The sequence below is a fragment of the Humulus lupulus genome, chromosome 2 (assembly GCF_963169125.1).
Source record: "Humulus lupulus chromosome 2, drHumLupu1.1, whole genome shotgun sequence".
In the NCBI taxonomy this organism is placed as follows: Eukaryota; Viridiplantae; Streptophyta; class Magnoliopsida; order Rosales; family Cannabaceae; genus Humulus; species Humulus lupulus.
Genome location: NC_084794.1, coordinates 32,772,542 through 32,791,550, shown reverse-complemented (window position 1 = coordinate 32,791,550; position 19,009 = coordinate 32,772,542). Strand labels below are relative to the sequence as shown.

Genomic DNA, 19,009 nt, shown 5'->3' with positions numbered 1-19,009 from the left:
TTACCATACCATAAGTTCTACACTTTCAAAACCTCTCAATTTTCTTCACCTTTTTCTTCTTTTTGGTCATTTTTCCTATGAGTTTTTAGAGGAAAAATTTGGGGGTTTCTCCTCCAAATTTTCCTATTTATGTTTGTAATTTTTAGTTTGTATTTGCTATTTTACTTACGAGTTTCTAATCTTTTTAAGATTATTAAGGTGATGATGAAACAATATGTAACTAGATAGTATTTATGTTGTGTGTTGATTTCCCATTTTGTGCAATAAAGTTTATGGATTTTCTTCTTCAAATATCTTCTTTCATCTTAAATATCATGTATTTTGGATTGTTAGCACATATTTACACTTTGTTCTTCATTAGTGCAAAAACATAATATTCTTTATGTAAGATGTGTCATTAAATTGTACACATCTATGCTTAGAACAAAAATATTATGTTTTGCCTTATAAATAATGTTCATTGATTTATTTGTTATTTCATTAGATTGATTTACCCTAAATGTTTTGAAATTATACTTTTTAAAAACTGGAGATAGATCCTATATTTTTATAAAAATTTGTGATTAAATAGAATATCTAATTTGAATAAGTGATTGTTTGATTAATTTCTACTATTACTAAAACTTGGGAATCAATGTACTTTTAAATATTATTGAACTTATATTTTGTGGATTCTTTTATCTTAATAATCTTTCTTTTATCATCTTGTTTAAAATTTTTAATTTAAGTATATATATTGTCTTTAATATCTTTATTATTATCTTTTATTTTATTTTTTATACAAAAATCTCATCAATCTTTGGAGCTAGGTTAGAATTTATTAATTTTGGTTTAAAATAGTTTTCTTTTCGATTTTAGACAACTTCTTTGGGTTCGACATCCTTGCTTACACGATCACTATTTTATATGAACGATTTGCGCGCTTGCGATTTATAAATATTTAAAACATACCCGTTTTGGGTCCATCACACGGGGTGCTTTCAGTGGCTATCAGGGTGGGGGAGACAACTGGAGGAGTTTCCCAGTGTGTCCTCGGTGTAGACGACGACATCAGGGAGAGTGCACGTAACACCCTAAACTCCAGGGACTGTTATGGTGTGCATTTTAAACAGTGCTAAACTCACTAATCTAGTCATTTGGCCATAATCGTGTAACTAAGTATGATTAGCGGTATTAAAAATTTTGGTTAAGATACAACGTTTCACTAAAACGTTTACCATATACATTGGGATCCCAAAAATATAATTTAAAGGTTAATTACAACAAAATATTTACAACCAGCTGACCTAAGCAGCAAAATAGGGTTTAACCCTAGTTCCTCTTTAAACCCTCGGCCGTGGCGGTCGAGCAGCCGCATATGTACACATCGTCACCTAATCTCTCCAACTTAAAGGATGGTCCAGCTTTCTTTTGCCTTTACCTGCACCACATAGCACCCGTGAGCTGAAGCCTAGCAAGAAAACTTAATATGCTCATGAACAAGTAATAACATGTTACTAAGTCATAATAGGCATGCCTAGCTGTAATAACCCTACTCATGCATGCAAGCAGGTACAAATAAATGTTTGTGAAGTCTCGAGCTCTGAGTAGATGACTAATAAGTCTCCCGCTCTGAGGTAGATGACTAATAAGTCTCTCTGAAGTAGATGACTAATAAGTGATTCTTTAAACAGTTGACTGATAAGTCACTCTCTAAATAGATGACTGATAAGTATATCTCGGTCAGATGACTGATAAGTCCATCTCGGTCAGATGCCTGATAAGTCCATCTCGGTTAGATGACTGATAAGTCTATCTCGATCAGATGAATGATAAGTCTATCTCGGTCAGATGACTAATAAGTCTTTCTCGGAGTTCCCATACCTCCTAGCCATGTGACATGTAGGTTACCTTAGCCTTTTGGATCTGGCTCTAAATAACTAGCCTTTAGACTAGACAAGCGCTTTTAGTTTTCATCGAACTCGAGGTCAGTCCAGCATTAATGCAGATGAGTCATTCAATGCAGATGTCGATTAGATTAATCTTTTTGGCTTGTGTTAAACACGCTAAAACCTTCTTTGACTCATAAGCCAATACCATACGACTAGTGCTCGGTACTACTGTCGAACTTGACTAGTAAGTCACAGCTTCACAGTTAATACCGACACCATTGCCGATTCTGACTAATAAGTCATTGCCATTCACATGTGAGCAAGATTTGCTAAGCATTTGATACGCAATCAATGTCCACATTTAAACACTCAACATGCCTCATGAATAACCATGCATGTCACATATGGGGTGCAGTTTTCTTACCTCCAGTTCGAGCGAGAAATAACAATTGAACGACCCTTGAGAATGATCGATCCTTTAATTCCTTAACGGTCACCTAGTCATAACCAAATATAACTTCCAATTAATGAAATTAACAATAAAAGGGCCTTGACCTAAACCTCACTCCCGGGACCTCGAATTGTACCCAAACGATTAGTAGATTCGATCCCGAGCCTTAGGAATTGACACCCCGAGCCAAAAACCCTCAAAATTGCCCAAAATATGCATCAGAGAAAACAGGGTAGCGCTAGAGCACTTCCCCCCTAGCGCCCCAATGCTACAACCAGGGGAATTTTTCCCTGGCTAGCGCTGTAGCGCTAGGACAAGCAGAATTGCCCCGTTTCTTCCCTCCTTCGATTCCTCCAATTGCAACCTGAAAAACAAGATCCCAAACTCCATCCAAACCCCCAAGTGAACCCAAATACCATATACACAAGTCCTAGGCATCATAACCCAAGTAACCCTTGCCAAAAACTCCCACTGAATTCTCAACTTTCCAACTCAAAAACCAAATTGAAACCCAAATGAAAACAGAGCAAGAACAAGAGATTCTATGGTTAAAAACTTAACCCAAGCTCAGAATTACACCATTTTCAATGGTGGAACACAACCCTAGCTTATCAAGACTTGATTCCCTAGCTTGGTTCCTCAAAAGGAGCTTCAAAATTCAAAGGGAAATAAAGGAGAAATGGTGTAAGGGAGAGAAGATAACTGGTGCTCTGTTTTGGGTTTAAGCTTCTACAACTTTCCTTGATTCAAATATATCCTTAGGTAAAATGAAAATATTGCCCCTAGGCCATTTAAAATCCTTTAAAGGCTTCCAAGGGTAAAACCGTCCTTTCCCGCCTATCTCGTTAATCATAATTAACACCCTCCAATTCCAGTTATTCTCAACATTCTCAAATACTAATAAATAATATCCCATTACCCTTTAATTCCTTGTAATGTTTTAATCCTCAAATCACCCCGAGACTCACCCCGAGCCCCAAAATTAATCCCGTTATGACCAGACCGATAACTTGCAGTGAAAGATCGTCTCATGCCGAATGGCTCGAACAAATCCACATTATAATGTAGTGTTATTTATAATTCACCAAAATGCATGAAAATACACAATTACGCCCTCAACGGGCCAAATTACCAAAATGCCCTTATAATAAAATGTGGACCCATATGCATGCATTTATCATCATATAATAATATAATTCACATAAACATGCATATAATCATTTAATGGCATAATCAATCAATTATGGCTCTGACCTCCTAATCAAGGCCCTAAACCTTATTAGGGATTTTGGGGCATTACAACTATCCCCTGCTTACAGAAATTTCGTCCTCGAAATTTATCTGAACCGCCCGGAATACAAATTCCGCACAACTGATTCTAGTTTTCCAGGTCGTTTCCTCGACCTCACTGTCTCTGAAACATACCTTAACCCAAGATATAAATTTTCTTCTCAGAACCTTATTCTTTATGTCTCATATCTGAACTGGCTACTCCTCAAAGGATAACTTAGCCTCAATCCCAAGATTCTCATAACTCAACTCGTGAGTTTCTTCCAACCCATGTCCTCAACATGAAAATATAAGATACACTGTATACAGCTGACAGTGCCAAAGACATGGCCAATCCAAAGGCTACTTGACCGGTCTTATCCAGGATTTAAACATTCTTTTCTAATCTAGAGCTCAACTTGCTCTTACCTCTTTCCATGGTGATACCTTAAGGGAGATATAATCTTCTACTTGGAACTCCATGTTCCTGTTTTTCAATTCAATACAACTTTTCCATTTACCCTGAGAAATAAGAATCCAAGCTTTAACCTTTTCAAAAAAACTCCATGCTCCTCTGAACTCCCTCAGGATCCAGATATAATATCTCATTCATCTTATAAGATTTCCTTCCAATAATAATTGGATAACTCTTTCTCTGATTTACCATCAGTCTGAGAGTGATAAACAATGATACTTGTCCTTACTGATAAAGGTGAGCTCACTTTAAATACTGGTCCATAATGACCCAAACCACCCACGCTGACCCACTATCTTGGGCAGCCCTATCGCGAAACCCATTGCGATATTTCCTTATTTCCAATATAGAATACTCAAAGGCTGCAATGGCCTTACTGGTTTCTGATGCTCTGATTTGACCTGCAAACATGTTAAGAACTTTGTCATGTATTCCATTATGTACCTCTCCATCCCAGGCCACCACTATAAAGCTTTCATATCCTGTTACATTTCCATGATGCCTGAATGAAGAGAATAAGAGGATAATATGAGATTCATCCAGAATCTCCCATTTAATCCTAGTGTCCATCGGATCCCAAGTCTCATCCTTATACCGCAATAAGCTCATATCTGACACTGCATAATCCTTAGCTAATCCAGCTAAGACTTTTCAGTCACTCTTCCCATTTATGATTTCACTTAATTGTTCTCCTTGATCCTTTCTGAAATAATAGTCTCAAGCATAAAGTTGGCCACCTGGCCCACCAGAAACTCTACTCTAGTCCTGGTCATATCCTTTAAATAACACGATGCATAGGCAATCCCTTTTTCCATGTCACTGAGGTGTCATAACAACCTACAAACTGATTCTGATATGTAAGAAGACTCAGAACTCTTCCATAGAGTACATGTAATATCCTGCCCGTCCAAGGAAACTCCTGCCCTCTAAGGCGTTCCTTGACCTTGGCAAATCTCCAATTGAGAGTATACCACAATACCATTGATCAAGACGATTGCAAATCCAATTTAGATAATCCTTTGAGTACTCTGATCGTCTAATCCATCCAAACATAACTTAGCGTTAACCATTTCCTCAAGACATAACTCAGCACTCCTAGTGCCTTTATCTGATAAAAAAACAATCTTCTGCATATCATTCTCCTTGATCTTTAGCTGGTAATAACCATATCAAAGATCCACCTTAGAGAATACCATCTTCTCCAATAACTGAGCCTTAAGTTCTTACAACTTTGTTGAAGTCGTTCAATACAATGCCCTAAGCCTGATTCCATCCCTGGCACCAATCCAATCACCATTTATCTTTTTGTGTAAAGGTAACCTTGACAAATCCCCTGGAGCTACATCCGACACTTCACAGACTAACTCAGTTTGTCCTGATCCCACTGACACGACCTAAGTGGTATCCACCACACTAGCTAGGAGTTCTATGCCTCCTCCTGCAATAGATCTCTAGCTCTAAGTACAAATGTCATCAGCATACCAAATTCATGCACCGTGCCAGCTACCATAAGGGTCTCCCACTCTCAAACCCAAGAATTAATATCCTTTCCCTGCATTCTATCATTGCCTTACACTTGGCTAACCAATCCATATCCAAGATCATACTGAAGTCAGTCATAACCAACTTTATCACAACAACTGATGAGTCATTTCCACCATAACCTAACTCATCACAACATAATCATGCAATCTGCATAACAATTCTATGCTTCTCTAGATGCAACAACAAAGAACAACTTGGCACCAAACTAGTTAGCACAATACAAAATCATAACTAGAAAGCTGACCTGCCATCCTTGAGGAACTAACCTCAGTCTCAGTCTCTGACTTTGGCTACCTCGGAATGAACACTCGAGTTGGAGTCGAGCTGTCCATCCCCCTCTGTTCATCTGCTCCTTGTCTTGGGAAATCCCTCATGAAATGCCCAACCATTCCACATAAGTAACATGTCTTTGCTCAACATTCTCCCAGATGATGTCTCTTACACTGGGCGCATTTTGGATGAGTCATCCAGCTATTTTTCTTGCTCACTCCAATAAATGGAGGTGTCACTGCCTGAGCTTCGTGCTCTCTGGCACTCTTCTTCTCATTTCTTATGCTCTCAACAGCAAGAGCCTTCCCTACCACCTGAGCGTAGATAGAGATTTCATGCACTGGGGCAACTCTAACGCCCTGAGCTATCCTGGAACTCAATCCTTGGATAAAATTTTCCTTCCGAGCTACATCTGTGGCAACTCAATCCTTGGATAAAATTTTCCTTCCCTACAACCTGAGCGTAGATAGAGATTTCATGCACTGGGGCAACTCTAACGCCCTGAGCTATCCTGGAACTCAATCCTTGGATAAACTTTTCCTTCCGAGCTACATCTGTGGGTACCATATCAAAAGCAAACTTGGCCAACCCATCAAATCTGTTAACATACTCGGTTACTGTTGCATTGCCCTGAACCAGGTTCATAAACTCATTCATCTTAGCAGTCTGGGCCACATCACAGTAATACCTTTCATTGAACAACTGCCTAAATTCTTTCCAATCCATCACATCCGTGTCTCGTGTATGGGATACTACTTCCCACCACGTCTGGGCATCATCCCGCAGCACATAAGTAGCACAAATCACCCTATCCTGTCCCACCAGCCCCATACTGTCCAAAATGGAACTAATCATACCCATCCATTGCTCAGCTCTGAATGGATCTAGGCCTCCCTCAAAGACTGGAGGGTAAAACTCCTGGAATATTCCACAAAGAAATTCCCGTCTGCTCTCAACCCTAGGCTGAGCCAAAACTAGTGCCACTCTTGGCATATCAAAGAAAGAGGTGCTCCTCGACAGACTCCGCTGTTGCTTCAAACACCTAATCTCTTCCTCTTGCCTCTGCAATCTTAATTGCACATTTGTAAACATTTGCTGGAAATTCTGAGGGGCAGATGAAGAACTCAACCCCTGGCTGAAACTCCTAGCCTCGGTATAACCACCATCATGCCTCATTATCTTCCTTGGATACATACATGCCGATTGAATCTGTAGTCAATAACTTGATCCATTAAACATGATGAGCATATCAAAAGTTTTCCCCACATAAACAATCTTACCACACTACAATCACAAACCACTGTAGTGCTAAAACACATGCCCATAACATTCATACATCAATCATAATCCCTGCTCTTCCAACATTCACACCATGCCTCCAACTCCAGCATGCAAATATCACAATTATATAATCACGAAGTAGGTAATCATATAATCACACATATATATATATTCACGGAGCAGGTAATCATATAGTCAAGAGCCAAGCTCTATCAGAATCTCATGCTCCCTAATACAATGTGTAGGTAAAGCATTTACATTCTATTTAAGCAGTTAAGCACATAACTACAGAAATAGTTACCATTCCCTGAGTGAAGCTATCTTCAGTGATGAGTGTACATGTCCAACTTGTCTTCAGGAACCCTTAACCTTGGCTCGCTCTGATACCAAGTTGTAACACCCTAAACTCCAAGGACCATTACAAAGTGCATTTTAAACAGTGCTAAACTCACTAATCGAGTTATTTGGCCATAATCATGTAACTAAGTATGATTAGTGGTTTAGGGTTAATTTTTTTGGTTAAGATACAACGTTTCACTAAAACGTTTACCATATACATTGGAATCCCAAAAATACAATTTAAAGGTTAATTACAACAAAATATTTACAACCAGCCGACCTAAGCGGCAAATTAGGGTTTAACCGTAGTTCCTATTTAAACCCTCGGCAGTGGCAATCGAGCAGCCGCATATGTACACATCGTCACCTAAGCTCTCCAACTCAAGGATGGTCCAGCTTTCTTTTGCCTTTACCTGCATCCCATATGTGACATGCATGGTTATTCATGAGGCATGTTAAGTGTTTAAATGTGGACATTGATTGCATATCAAATGCTTAGAAAATCTTGCTCACTTGTACATGGCACTGACTAATTAGTCAGAATTGGCAATGGTGTTAGTATTAACTGTGAAGCTGTAACTTACTAGTCAAGTTTGGTAGTAGTACCGAGCACTGGTCATATGGTATTGGCTTATGAGTCAAGGACAGTTTTAGCGTGTTTAACGCAAGGCAAAAAGATTAGATCTAATCGACATCTGCATTGAATGACTCATCATGAGCATTAATGCCGGACCGACCTCAAGTTCGATGAAAACTAAAAGCACTTGTCTAGTCTAAAGGCTAGTTATTTAGAGCCAGAGCCAAAAGGCTAAGGTGACCTACACGTCACATGGCTAGGAGGGTATGCAAACTCCGAGATAAACTTATTAATCATCTGACCGAGATAGACTTATCAGTCATCTGAACGAGATAAACTTATCAGTCATCTGACTGAGATAGACTTATCACTCATCTATTTAGAGAGTGACTTATTAGTCAACTGTTTAAAGAATGGCTTATTAGTCATCTTCTTCAGAGAGACTTATTAGTCATCTACCTCAGAGCACGAGACTTATTAGTCATCTACTCAGAGCGCAGGACATCACAAACATTTATTTGTACCTGCTTACATGCATGAGTAGGGTTATTACTGCTAGGCATGCCTATTATGACTTAGTAACATGTTATTACTTGTTCATGAGCATATTGAGTTTTCTTGCTGGGCTTCGACTCACGGGTGCTATGTGGTGCAGGTAAAGGCAAAAGAAAGCTGGACCATCCTTGAGTTGGAGAGCTTAGGTGTTGATGTGTACATATGCGGCTGCTCGACTGCCACGACCGAGGGTTTAAAGAGGAACTAGGGTTAAACCCTATTTTGCCGCTTAGGTCGGCTGGTTGTAAATATTTTGTTGTAATTAACCTTTAAATTATATTTTTGGGATCCCAATGTGTATGGTAAACGTTTTAGTGAAACGTTGTATCTTAACCAAAATTTTTAACCCTAAACCGCTAATCATACTTAGTTACACGATTATGGCCAAATGACTCGGTTAGTGAGTTTAGCATTGTTTAAAATGCACATCGTAACGGTCCTTGGAGTTTAGGGCGTTACAGTGCAGGATCAAGGCCTGTTTTACTTGTGGGAGTATCAACCACTTGAGGAAGGATTGCCCACAAACTAGGAAGGAAGAGTCAAAGCAGAGCGACCGCCTCGCTCCTGCCAGAGTATTCACCTTGACCCAAACCGAGGCTGAGGCTAGCCCCTCGGTCGTGACATATCAGATTTCTAGTGCTGGTTATTCTTTTACTACATTGATTGATCTAGGGGCTACTCATTCATTTGTTTATACTAGAGTGATAGATCAGCTGTGTAGACCTAGTGATTTGTATGCTAGGGGATTTCAGACTTTGTTGCCGACTGGGGAACTAGTAGTCTCTAGTAGATGGGTTAGAGCATTGCCAGTAGAGATAGACAGTAGATAGTTGTTTGTTGATCTGATTGAGTTAGCGATGGATGACTTCGATATGATCCTAGGGATGGATTGGTTATCGAAGTATGGGGTGACGATTGACTGCAAGCGCAGGATGGTGACTTTTGAACCGAAAGGGGAGGTACCCTTTGTAGGAAAAAGTTTGAATAAATTGAGAGATGCATGCATAACATAAGAAAAGAAGCGATTCAAAATGGAATCAATTTTGAGAAGTTAAGTGAAAACTTGACAAATAACTAAATCTTTTATAAAAGATTTAGTACATCTCGAGGGATGGGACTTAAACTCCCTAAAGAGATTTACAGTTGAAGGTAACCTATTTTCATACTATTTACCTAACTAGTATTAAGTTCAATAGGTAATAACGAGTCAATCAATTGAATATTAGAAGTACTCAAATGTGTCCCATCTAAGATATGAGTACTAGTGTGTACCAAAATGAGGGTTAAAACCAAAATGTTTTTTTTAAAAGAAATCAATCATGACAAGACAAGTATTTTAGGGTAACAAAACATTGTAAGATTTCTAGCTATATAGAGCTAGGGGTGGTGCCGCCCCTGATGAGAATTGAGAGTCATTCTCAAGAAAAGTCTATGAACGGAATGTACACATGGCCATTAACGGTATAAAGCGAGACAAGTAGTTCTCAAGTGAGCATAGCAAATGTGTGTGTGTATTATCACCAGTTTGTTATAATCAAGGAATAGTGTTCAATGCTTCGACAACCAAAAATTCAACAAACCTTCTGATAAGTGCACTAAGGTAAAGTTCAAGTCGAAAGACATTTTACTTTATGCACTAATGCAATGATTTCTATACAGATAGTAATTATTTAATCAAGTGGAGAAATATTATATTCTTAATATAATGTTTGATTGAGTAAATAAGTGTTACAAAAGAAGTATTATTTAATCCAGTAGGGGAAAGTTATATTATTTATAATAATATAATGTTAGATTAAATAAATATGAAAAAATGAGTTTGTCACATTTTGTAACATAATTTGAGAGTTACAAATAAGTGGGACAAATGTGTGTGTCCAAAGTTGTAACATACTTGTGGGAGTTACATATCTTACAAAATCAGTAACTATTTGTAACTTCCAAAAGATCAACCAATGATGTATAAAATGAGAGTTATACATTTGTAAATTGAATTTCATGCGTCATTATGTTATATGGTTGTTGGAGATGTGATTTTAACTCTTATTAGGTGTATGGAAGTTACAAAATCAAAATGAGAATAGTTTGGACGCTTTTGTGGCAAATTGCAAAAATTGGGAGGTTACAAGCTCTAGGTCGCAGGCTAGGGCGCTAACAGCCCACCAAATCACATTTTTTCATTTTCATCGCACAACAAGAAAAAATAGCTTTTACTTCGGTTTTTAAGCTGGATTTACTTCGGTTTTTGCTAAAATTCGCAACCGCAATAGTTCGGAGCAAAGTAAAAAGTAGTTAAAAACCGAAGTGAAAAATAACTGAAGTAGAAAGCCCCCCATTTTTTTTAATAATTATTTCTAATTATTTTTAAATGACCCAATTCTATTTATATTTTTTTTGCCCTATTTTTTTTTAAATAGTATAATGATATGAATTTATAGTTATATATATTTTTACAATTGTAATTGGTTTATTTTCATTTAATTTATAACAAAAATAAAAATCACAAAATTTATACACTTAGAATTAAAATTCTTATAAAATAAAATATTTATACATTTACATAATTGTTAAGTAGAATAACCTAATCATTCATATATACATTCACATAATTGTAATTAAGTAAAATAGCCTAAACATTTATATATACACTCACATAAAACTAAAAGTATGTATAAACAAAATAGCCTTACTAATAAATTTAAGTCATCAATCGGCTTAACTATTTTTGTTGGATTGGCAAGATGTCCTCCCGACCCTTGGCGACAATTAGGCTACTAGTAATTTTGTCATTTAGTTCATTCTACGAAACAAACCAATGATAGATTAAATTAATAACTTGCAACAACACTTAAAAAAAATTCCTACTTTGCTTTAAAACACTTACAACTCTTTCTTCAATTTTTTTGTCCAAATTATCTTCGACAAGAGTCTTCTTCGTTTCTCGCGCTCTTATCCAAATTTCATATCTCTCTACATCTTCCACTCCTAGTTCTTTTTTCTAGGACATCCAACATAATTGAAATTTAATTATTAAATTTTCCCAAGTCTAACAAAATTTTGGCAGCATAACAATTGCATTTTAACATCTCCAAAAATTTAAAAACCTGTAAATAACACACAAAATATCTCGACATAGTGTGCGAATTGAAAAAGGAAAACAATTAATAAAATCTATAAAAAATTGGTAGAGTTTCCTTTGTTTTTGTAGCATATCCCAATTTTATAATTATATATAAATTCAACACAAACAAACACAAAATCAACACACATAATTCCATCCTTATATCACCGCCAACAATAAATTTCCCAGAACCTACTTCACTAAAGTAAAATATGCATGATTTAACTCTAATTTTATAAATAAATATTGCAATAGTAATAAATAAAATTTAAAGATTACTCACCTCCAATATTACTCTTGAAGTCACCCAAAATCAATACCAAATTGGCAACTAAATCAACAACCCTACTAAAAAGCTTAAACAAAAACAAATAAAAATCAATTACATAATTAATTAAACTAGTTACATAATCATCAAACTACATATCAAGCTAGCTAGTTATAGAAAATAAAAAACAAATGTCGCTAATAATCCAAACATTTTAAGCTCTAACATTTGCAACAATATTACCTATTGAAGCTATGTTTAGAAATTTAAATAGCAAGTCACAACAATTTTTAAATTTTACTAATATATATATAATTAATAACATTATATAAAATAACAAAATAAATAAAAAAATATAACACAAATATACTAAAAAATAAGTATTAAATTTGGAATAATATAAAAAAAATTAACACAAACAAAGTTTTAAGGTAACAAACATTCTTTGATGCTCAAAATAAACTCTAAATCAATATTAGCAACTCTAAAACCTATATATAAGAAACACTTATATCTATAAGAAAAAATATATGAAAATAATATAGAAAATAAAAAAAAATCATACAAACAAAGATTTAGTGATTCATACATTTTTTGAAGCTCAAGAACACATTTTAATGTAAGAAAACCAGTCAAAGTCCAATAACAATACCCATTTTCGAACCCTAAAAATACCTACACCCAAAGTCTTTATTTTCTCCATCAAAAATAAAAATAGAACTAATATTTCTGTTTTTAAGTAAGAAAAATGGTTTCAAATGGTAAAAAAAACATAAAAAATGGTATATTTAGTGAAACCCTCGTGAGAGTACGACAACAATGGAGGTTTTCTGGGTTTGACGTTTGAGATTTTTGCTTCAGAGAGACAAATGAGGCGAGAGCAATATATTAAGGGTATTAAAACTCTTTTACTTCGGTTCTTATTTAAAAACCGAAGTAGAAAATACCCTTTTTACTTCGGTTTTTATATAAGAACCGAAGTAGAAAGTACCCTTCCTACTTCGATTTTTATATAAGAACGAAGTAAAAGCCTTCAGGGCCGTGTTTGATTTGCTCCACTTTTCACTTCAGTTTTTTCATAAAAATCGATGTGAAAAGCCCCAATACAGCGTGCAAACCAAACATGACCCTTGCTCATTTTCTATTTTAACTTTGTTTTTTTAGAAACCGAAGTAATAGCCTATTTTTATGTTCTACCATTCCCAAAAGCGAAGTAAAAACCCATTGAAAGACTTTTACTTTAGTTTTTTAATATTCTATGTGTAAAAAACGAAGTAAAAGCCTATATTTCTAGTAGTGTCAATTTGAACGTTTGGAACACTTTAAGTAACTCCAAAATATTCCCTTTAATTCCATAAACACCTAATTTTACATTGGTAACGACCAAAGGGGTTGGTGGAATTTGAAATTCATAGGGTGTCTCAAAACTCTATAAATAGAGACCATTTGGTAACTTGTGAATATAAGTTTTTCATCCATTTTAGCACTTAGCTAAAAAAACAAAAGGTTTGATAATTCTAGAGAGTTATTTCCAAACTTGAGAGTCCCTTAGTGCTAAGAAAATAGGAGGAAATATGCTTTTGGACAAAGGTCGTAAACCTTGTTCAAGTCTAGTGATCTCCACTACTCTTCACTTAAGGTGGTGTGAGTATGAGAGTTTTCTTCTTTATTCATGTTGTTTGATTTGTAACTTTTGCTTTGAGTTTTATTTTTTCTTCTTCTATATATCTTGTCATTTATTGTCATATTTATGTGTATTGATTTTGCTTAGAGTTGTAATCTCCTTATTTAAATATCTATAAGTTATATTACAAACTTTGTGCTTAATCTACATCTACAGGGTGGTCCTAAAGCATTTGCGCCCAATACAAAATTAAATATTTTAAAAATATCAAATTTTGTATTGGGCACTAATGATTTAGGACCGCCGTTTAGATGTAGATGATATTTATTAAACTGGCATATTGCTGTATTATCCTTTTTGTATGCAATTATGTTTTTGCATGCATTTCCATTCACTTTTTGTAGCTAACAACTTTATTTTATAAATGAGAATTTACTCATTTGGTACCTTATGTTTTTGCAAAGTATCATTTTGGTACCCTCTGTTTTCAATAATGCTCATATGGTACCCTATATTTTAAAAGAGTACATATTTGGTACCCTAAACTCAGATTTGATAGATAAAATTTTGTCAATATGATCAAACTGTCACCAGTTATATGTAATTATGTAATTAAATTTAAATTTGTAATTTACATAATTGACAACAGTTTGATTAAATTGGTAAAATTTTATTAATTAAATTTGAGTTTAGGGTACTAAATATGTACGATTTTAAAATACATGGTACCATATGAGCATTATTGAAAACAGAGGGTACCAAAATGATACTTTACAAAAACACAGGATACCAAATGGTTACCCACCCTATATAAATTCTATGTGAACCCTTAAAAGTAAGGAAAGGAGAAACCATATCCCCCACCCACTATGATTTTATACATCATACATGTTGATCTTTTATATGCGATTTTGATGAAAAATTAGTGACACAGGGTCGAAAAAACAAAGATTGCACATGATCTACTACGCTTGAAAATCTTTGGTCATCTCCATGTTGATAGATGACTTGGGCAGTTCTAGCAAGGTCAAAGCAAGCTCTGGTAATCGACCGAGGCAATGCACTAGGAGCCTTCAACTCTCCATTTAGCTCCATCCATGAACTTCTAATCAATTTCTTTATGTGTTTTCTGGCCTCATCTTCCAATTCAATATTCTCTTCTTTCATATAACAATCTATGCTAGAAGCAACATCTCCTCTCTCTTGCTCCTCCTACACACAATAATTGAGTTTTTAGAACAATCTTTTGAATGTTTTTTGGTTGTCTTTTATGTTATTAAAAGAAAAACCCTAACAATTTTTTTTTCTTTGTAATTTTAAATAACATTTATGTACCTTGGCTGTTCCCAAATCATCCCAAAGTCTTAGAATTTTCCCTGAGCAAGAGAAGATCTCAGGATATGGGTGCATCATTGAAATAGTTTCGTCTGTAATACCATGACCTATGAGGAAAAATGAGTGCACTAAGGCCATGTAGGATCCTCCACTAGTCACCCCATTTGTTAAATATTGGTCTACAGTTGGAGTGTATTTTTCGTTGAACCATTCTGCTTCGGTTAGAAACGCATCAAATATGTCTATCCACTGTAACAAGAATCATACAAACTTGTGATCAGCGTGTCTGAACATGAAACTGAACCATCATTAGCTTAGAAATGGTAAAAATTTAAAGATGGATAATTAATTAATACCGTTCTCTTTAAGTGTTGTGTAATGCACAATCCATGTTCTTTCAGAACTCTGTAGCCAATTTCATTAGTAGTATTGTATAATGCCATGTAACATATCTTCATGTATTCAGGAAGCTTATCCATTGCACCAAGATCCCATCTAAAGAAAAGACGAAGCAAAATTAGTACCGATATGAAGTGGCTTAAACTGTTATATATGTTATATATATATATATATATATATAAAAGAAGCTTGTTAGGTTAGGGTATTACTTTTGCTAGAGGCAAAAGACCGTTTTCTATTATGTCTGTTATAACCGAATATTTTTGTATTTAAGGGTAGAGATATGTTTGTTATAACTATAATGTACACCATTATACAAAAAATTAAGTTATATTTTCTCAGTGTGTCGAAAATAAAAAATGTCCCTAAAAAAATTCTTATATATTTATATGCAAGTATGCAACCTTCGAATTGCATCATTGAACAAGACGAGTTCATCTAACGATCCATATGTGTCATAGATATCATCGATGACTAGTAAGATTGAAACAGTTTTGGCTAGCTCAATCCGTATGTTGGAATAGCTTTTTTCAGGGAATATTCCAACTGTCCATAGAAAGCATTCTAATGGCCGATCTCTGGCAAAAGCAAGTTTGTCAACCAGACCCAATTGTTTCCACCACCTAAAACAAAACCAGAAATGACCCTTATTATTATCTTGTAGACATACATGTATACTTATAAATACTAGAAGCAACCAAAGTGCATATTTGGTTAATTTTATTAAATTTTTATATAAATTTTAAATAAATAAAAAATATTATATATTAAAGAAAGACATAAACATATTAAAAAAAAATTAACTAAAACATTATTTATCATTTTAAAAAAAAATTATAACATTTTATATCACAAACTACTCTATTTATTAAGCCACAAAACATTTATAATATTATTCAAATCACACATCAATAATTGGAGAATAATCTTGCTTATTCTTGATAAAAGAAAAATACTATTCTAATTTTTTATATAATTTCACAGACATACTATTTGTACACACGACACTTACATATAATCTATTAATAATATTTGTTGTTATTTAATATGAATATCTATTCTATATAAAAATGTGTATAGATAATAGAAATTTTTGGTTTTAATGATTTTTTAATTTTTTTCCGTTAACTTTAACGGAATATTCTTATATTTAATAGAATAGTCTTGTATTTAACAGTAGATTGTAAACATACCTTAAACTTAAATATAATTAAATAAATAAATAATTAAACAATTAAAATATGATATTTTTGAGATATTTTACAATGATAATTATTTAAAAGTAAAACCATATATTGTATAGCTTAAATAAAATTTAATTGAACATAAACTTAATATTATATTAAACCTATAATATTTAATCTTTTGTTGTCACTGCCAAATTAAAAAACTAGAACAAACATAAACTTAAACAAAAATAAATAAATAAATAAATTAAAATATGATATTTTTAAGATATTTTATGATAATTTATATAATTAAATCATATTTATTTGCAAATAATAAATACATACATATCATTTTTTATCTTATAAATTTGTGTGATGGTGTGTTTTTTATCAAGTGATTGAAGCTATTTTTCTTCATTAAATTCACCAAAGGACATTGTGAGATACATTAGAAACTAAAAATAATTTTTGTGCATGCTTACTACTCTCTACACTATGATTTTTTTATTCTTATTTTATTTCTATTATTAATTTATTTTTAAATATTATTGTATTTTATATATATGTCGTGTAGTCATATAAATATATATCTATCTCAACGTTGCGTTTAGATGCCATATATATAGAGATTATTAATATAAATATTTATATATACTATAGAATTATAATTCATTCTATTATATATATAAATATATTTTTTAAAAGTGAAATATTTTTTATTAAAATTATAGATAATGTTTACAACTTTGAAACTAAACTAAGCAAATGTGCATTGCATGCTGTTTCTACATAGTATATTTATATAAGTTAAATTAAGTAATAAAAAATAACATATATTTTTTAATATAAATGATAAAAAATTTAATAAAAATTAAGATTATTTATTATATATTATTATAATAATTATATTTTATAACATTTGAATTTATATTAATATAATTATTAAATATCTAATTTTATATTAAATAATAATATTTGAACTTATATTAATATAATTACTAAATATTTATTTTACTAAAATTTTAGAAAAATTAAGATTATATTGTATGAACTTACCTTATGATCTCGGTTAATTCTCTTTTGTGAAGGGACTGAAGCTCGTTAAATTCTAACTTGGCTAACTCAAGAAGAGCCGGGTAGTGGTTTAATTCTTGGCTATATTCGTCGATGTAGTTTCGAACTTCTAATGGTGCCATCCTCAGGTGTCTAGGGAGCTCCAAGGCTTTGCCAATTTGATTTTGTAGCTCTGTGGGTATAGAAGGCATTGAATTTTTCAGATGAGATCTTGTGAATTCCATGACTTTGAGCAATGATTCTTCACCGTTTGCTGCAAGGTAGGATGCCTCATACAAGCTCAGAATACCCCATGTGTCTTGGCTCGATACATTCTTAATTTCCCCATTCTCGTTGATAAATTTGTCAAAAACATCTGCTAGAACAAAAAAAAAAATGTAAAATTTAACATATATGGTTAAACAAATATACATGTGACATATATATATATATATGTTAGTGTTTGGCTAATTAATGTTCAAAAACCATCCAATACGTGCAGCTAAATGGCTAAAAAATCCATTAAAAGATTACAATGTCGTTGAGTTTATATGGAGCACCTGAATTAGTTGGAAAGCCATTGTGCCTCAGTAGCCGAAAACGAAGCCCAGTTTCAAAGAGGTTGTCTTCGCCGGAGTTGCAATCTGACAAGCCTTGAAGTATTAGTTTGATTTCTTCTTCAAAACGATGGCCAACTCCCAACCGTTGGATGCTATCTATTAGTCTCATTTTGGTACTTTGATCACAAGGTTTTCGTAATACCATTTGCACCTTTTTGAACAGCTCTTCCGAGGTATTCTTATTGTCATAATCAGCGACCATCTAATTAATTACAGAAAAATCCATTTATGTCATATTTTAGAAAAATGAAACTTGCTAAATAATTATAGAGTAAGGACAACCATAGTCGCATTAGTATATACTTACCCCTTGATGGCCTTGAGTCTCTAGCTTTGCTGAGTTATCTATTGATAATGGTGATGATGATGATGATGTACTCTGGCACTTGGTTGACATGAATAATGAAGAAAGCTTATTGTTCTTCTTCCATGAATAAGCTTCTCTAACAGAGATTCCAATTGGTGGTCTCTTTGAGAAAGTAACTGAGTGTACAGAAGAGCAGCTAATGAACTTCACTCCTGCCATTTTCATTTCGATTCTTCTGTATCTTGCGGTGCTGTAACTACAAGTTTAATACATACATATACATATATATATATATATTTATACATGATACATGCATACATTACAGCACAGCTTTATTAGTCAAAACCCAGCCGAGATATCTGAACCCGATCGATCAACTGAGTAAAGAGTTTTTTTTTAGCAACTTACTAAAGAGAATTAATTGCTCTTATTTCTATAAAATATTAATATAACCGTTTTAAGGGAGACACACAACTTGAA

At 33.8% G+C, this 19,009-nt stretch overlaps 1 protein-coding gene across 1 annotated transcript; it reads right to left on the bottom strand.

Moving 5' to 3' along the window:
* Positions 1–14,509: 14,509 nt before the first annotated feature.
* Positions 14,510–18,748, bottom strand: LOC133814116 (probable terpene synthase 11). The gene is made up of 7 exons (XM_062247114.1): positions 18,530–18,748; positions 18,163–18,424; positions 17,606–17,978; positions 15,785–16,003; positions 15,338–15,476; positions 14,982–15,230; positions 14,510–14,858 (listed from the first exon to the last, which is right to left on the bottom strand). The coding sequence occupies exons 1-7, from the start codon at positions 18,746–18,748 to the stop codon at positions 14,529–14,531; spliced, it is 1,791 nt and encodes a 596-aa protein (XP_062103098.1). The 3' UTR covers positions 14,510–14,528.
* Between the last annotated feature and the right edge of the window lie 261 nt (positions 18,749–19,009).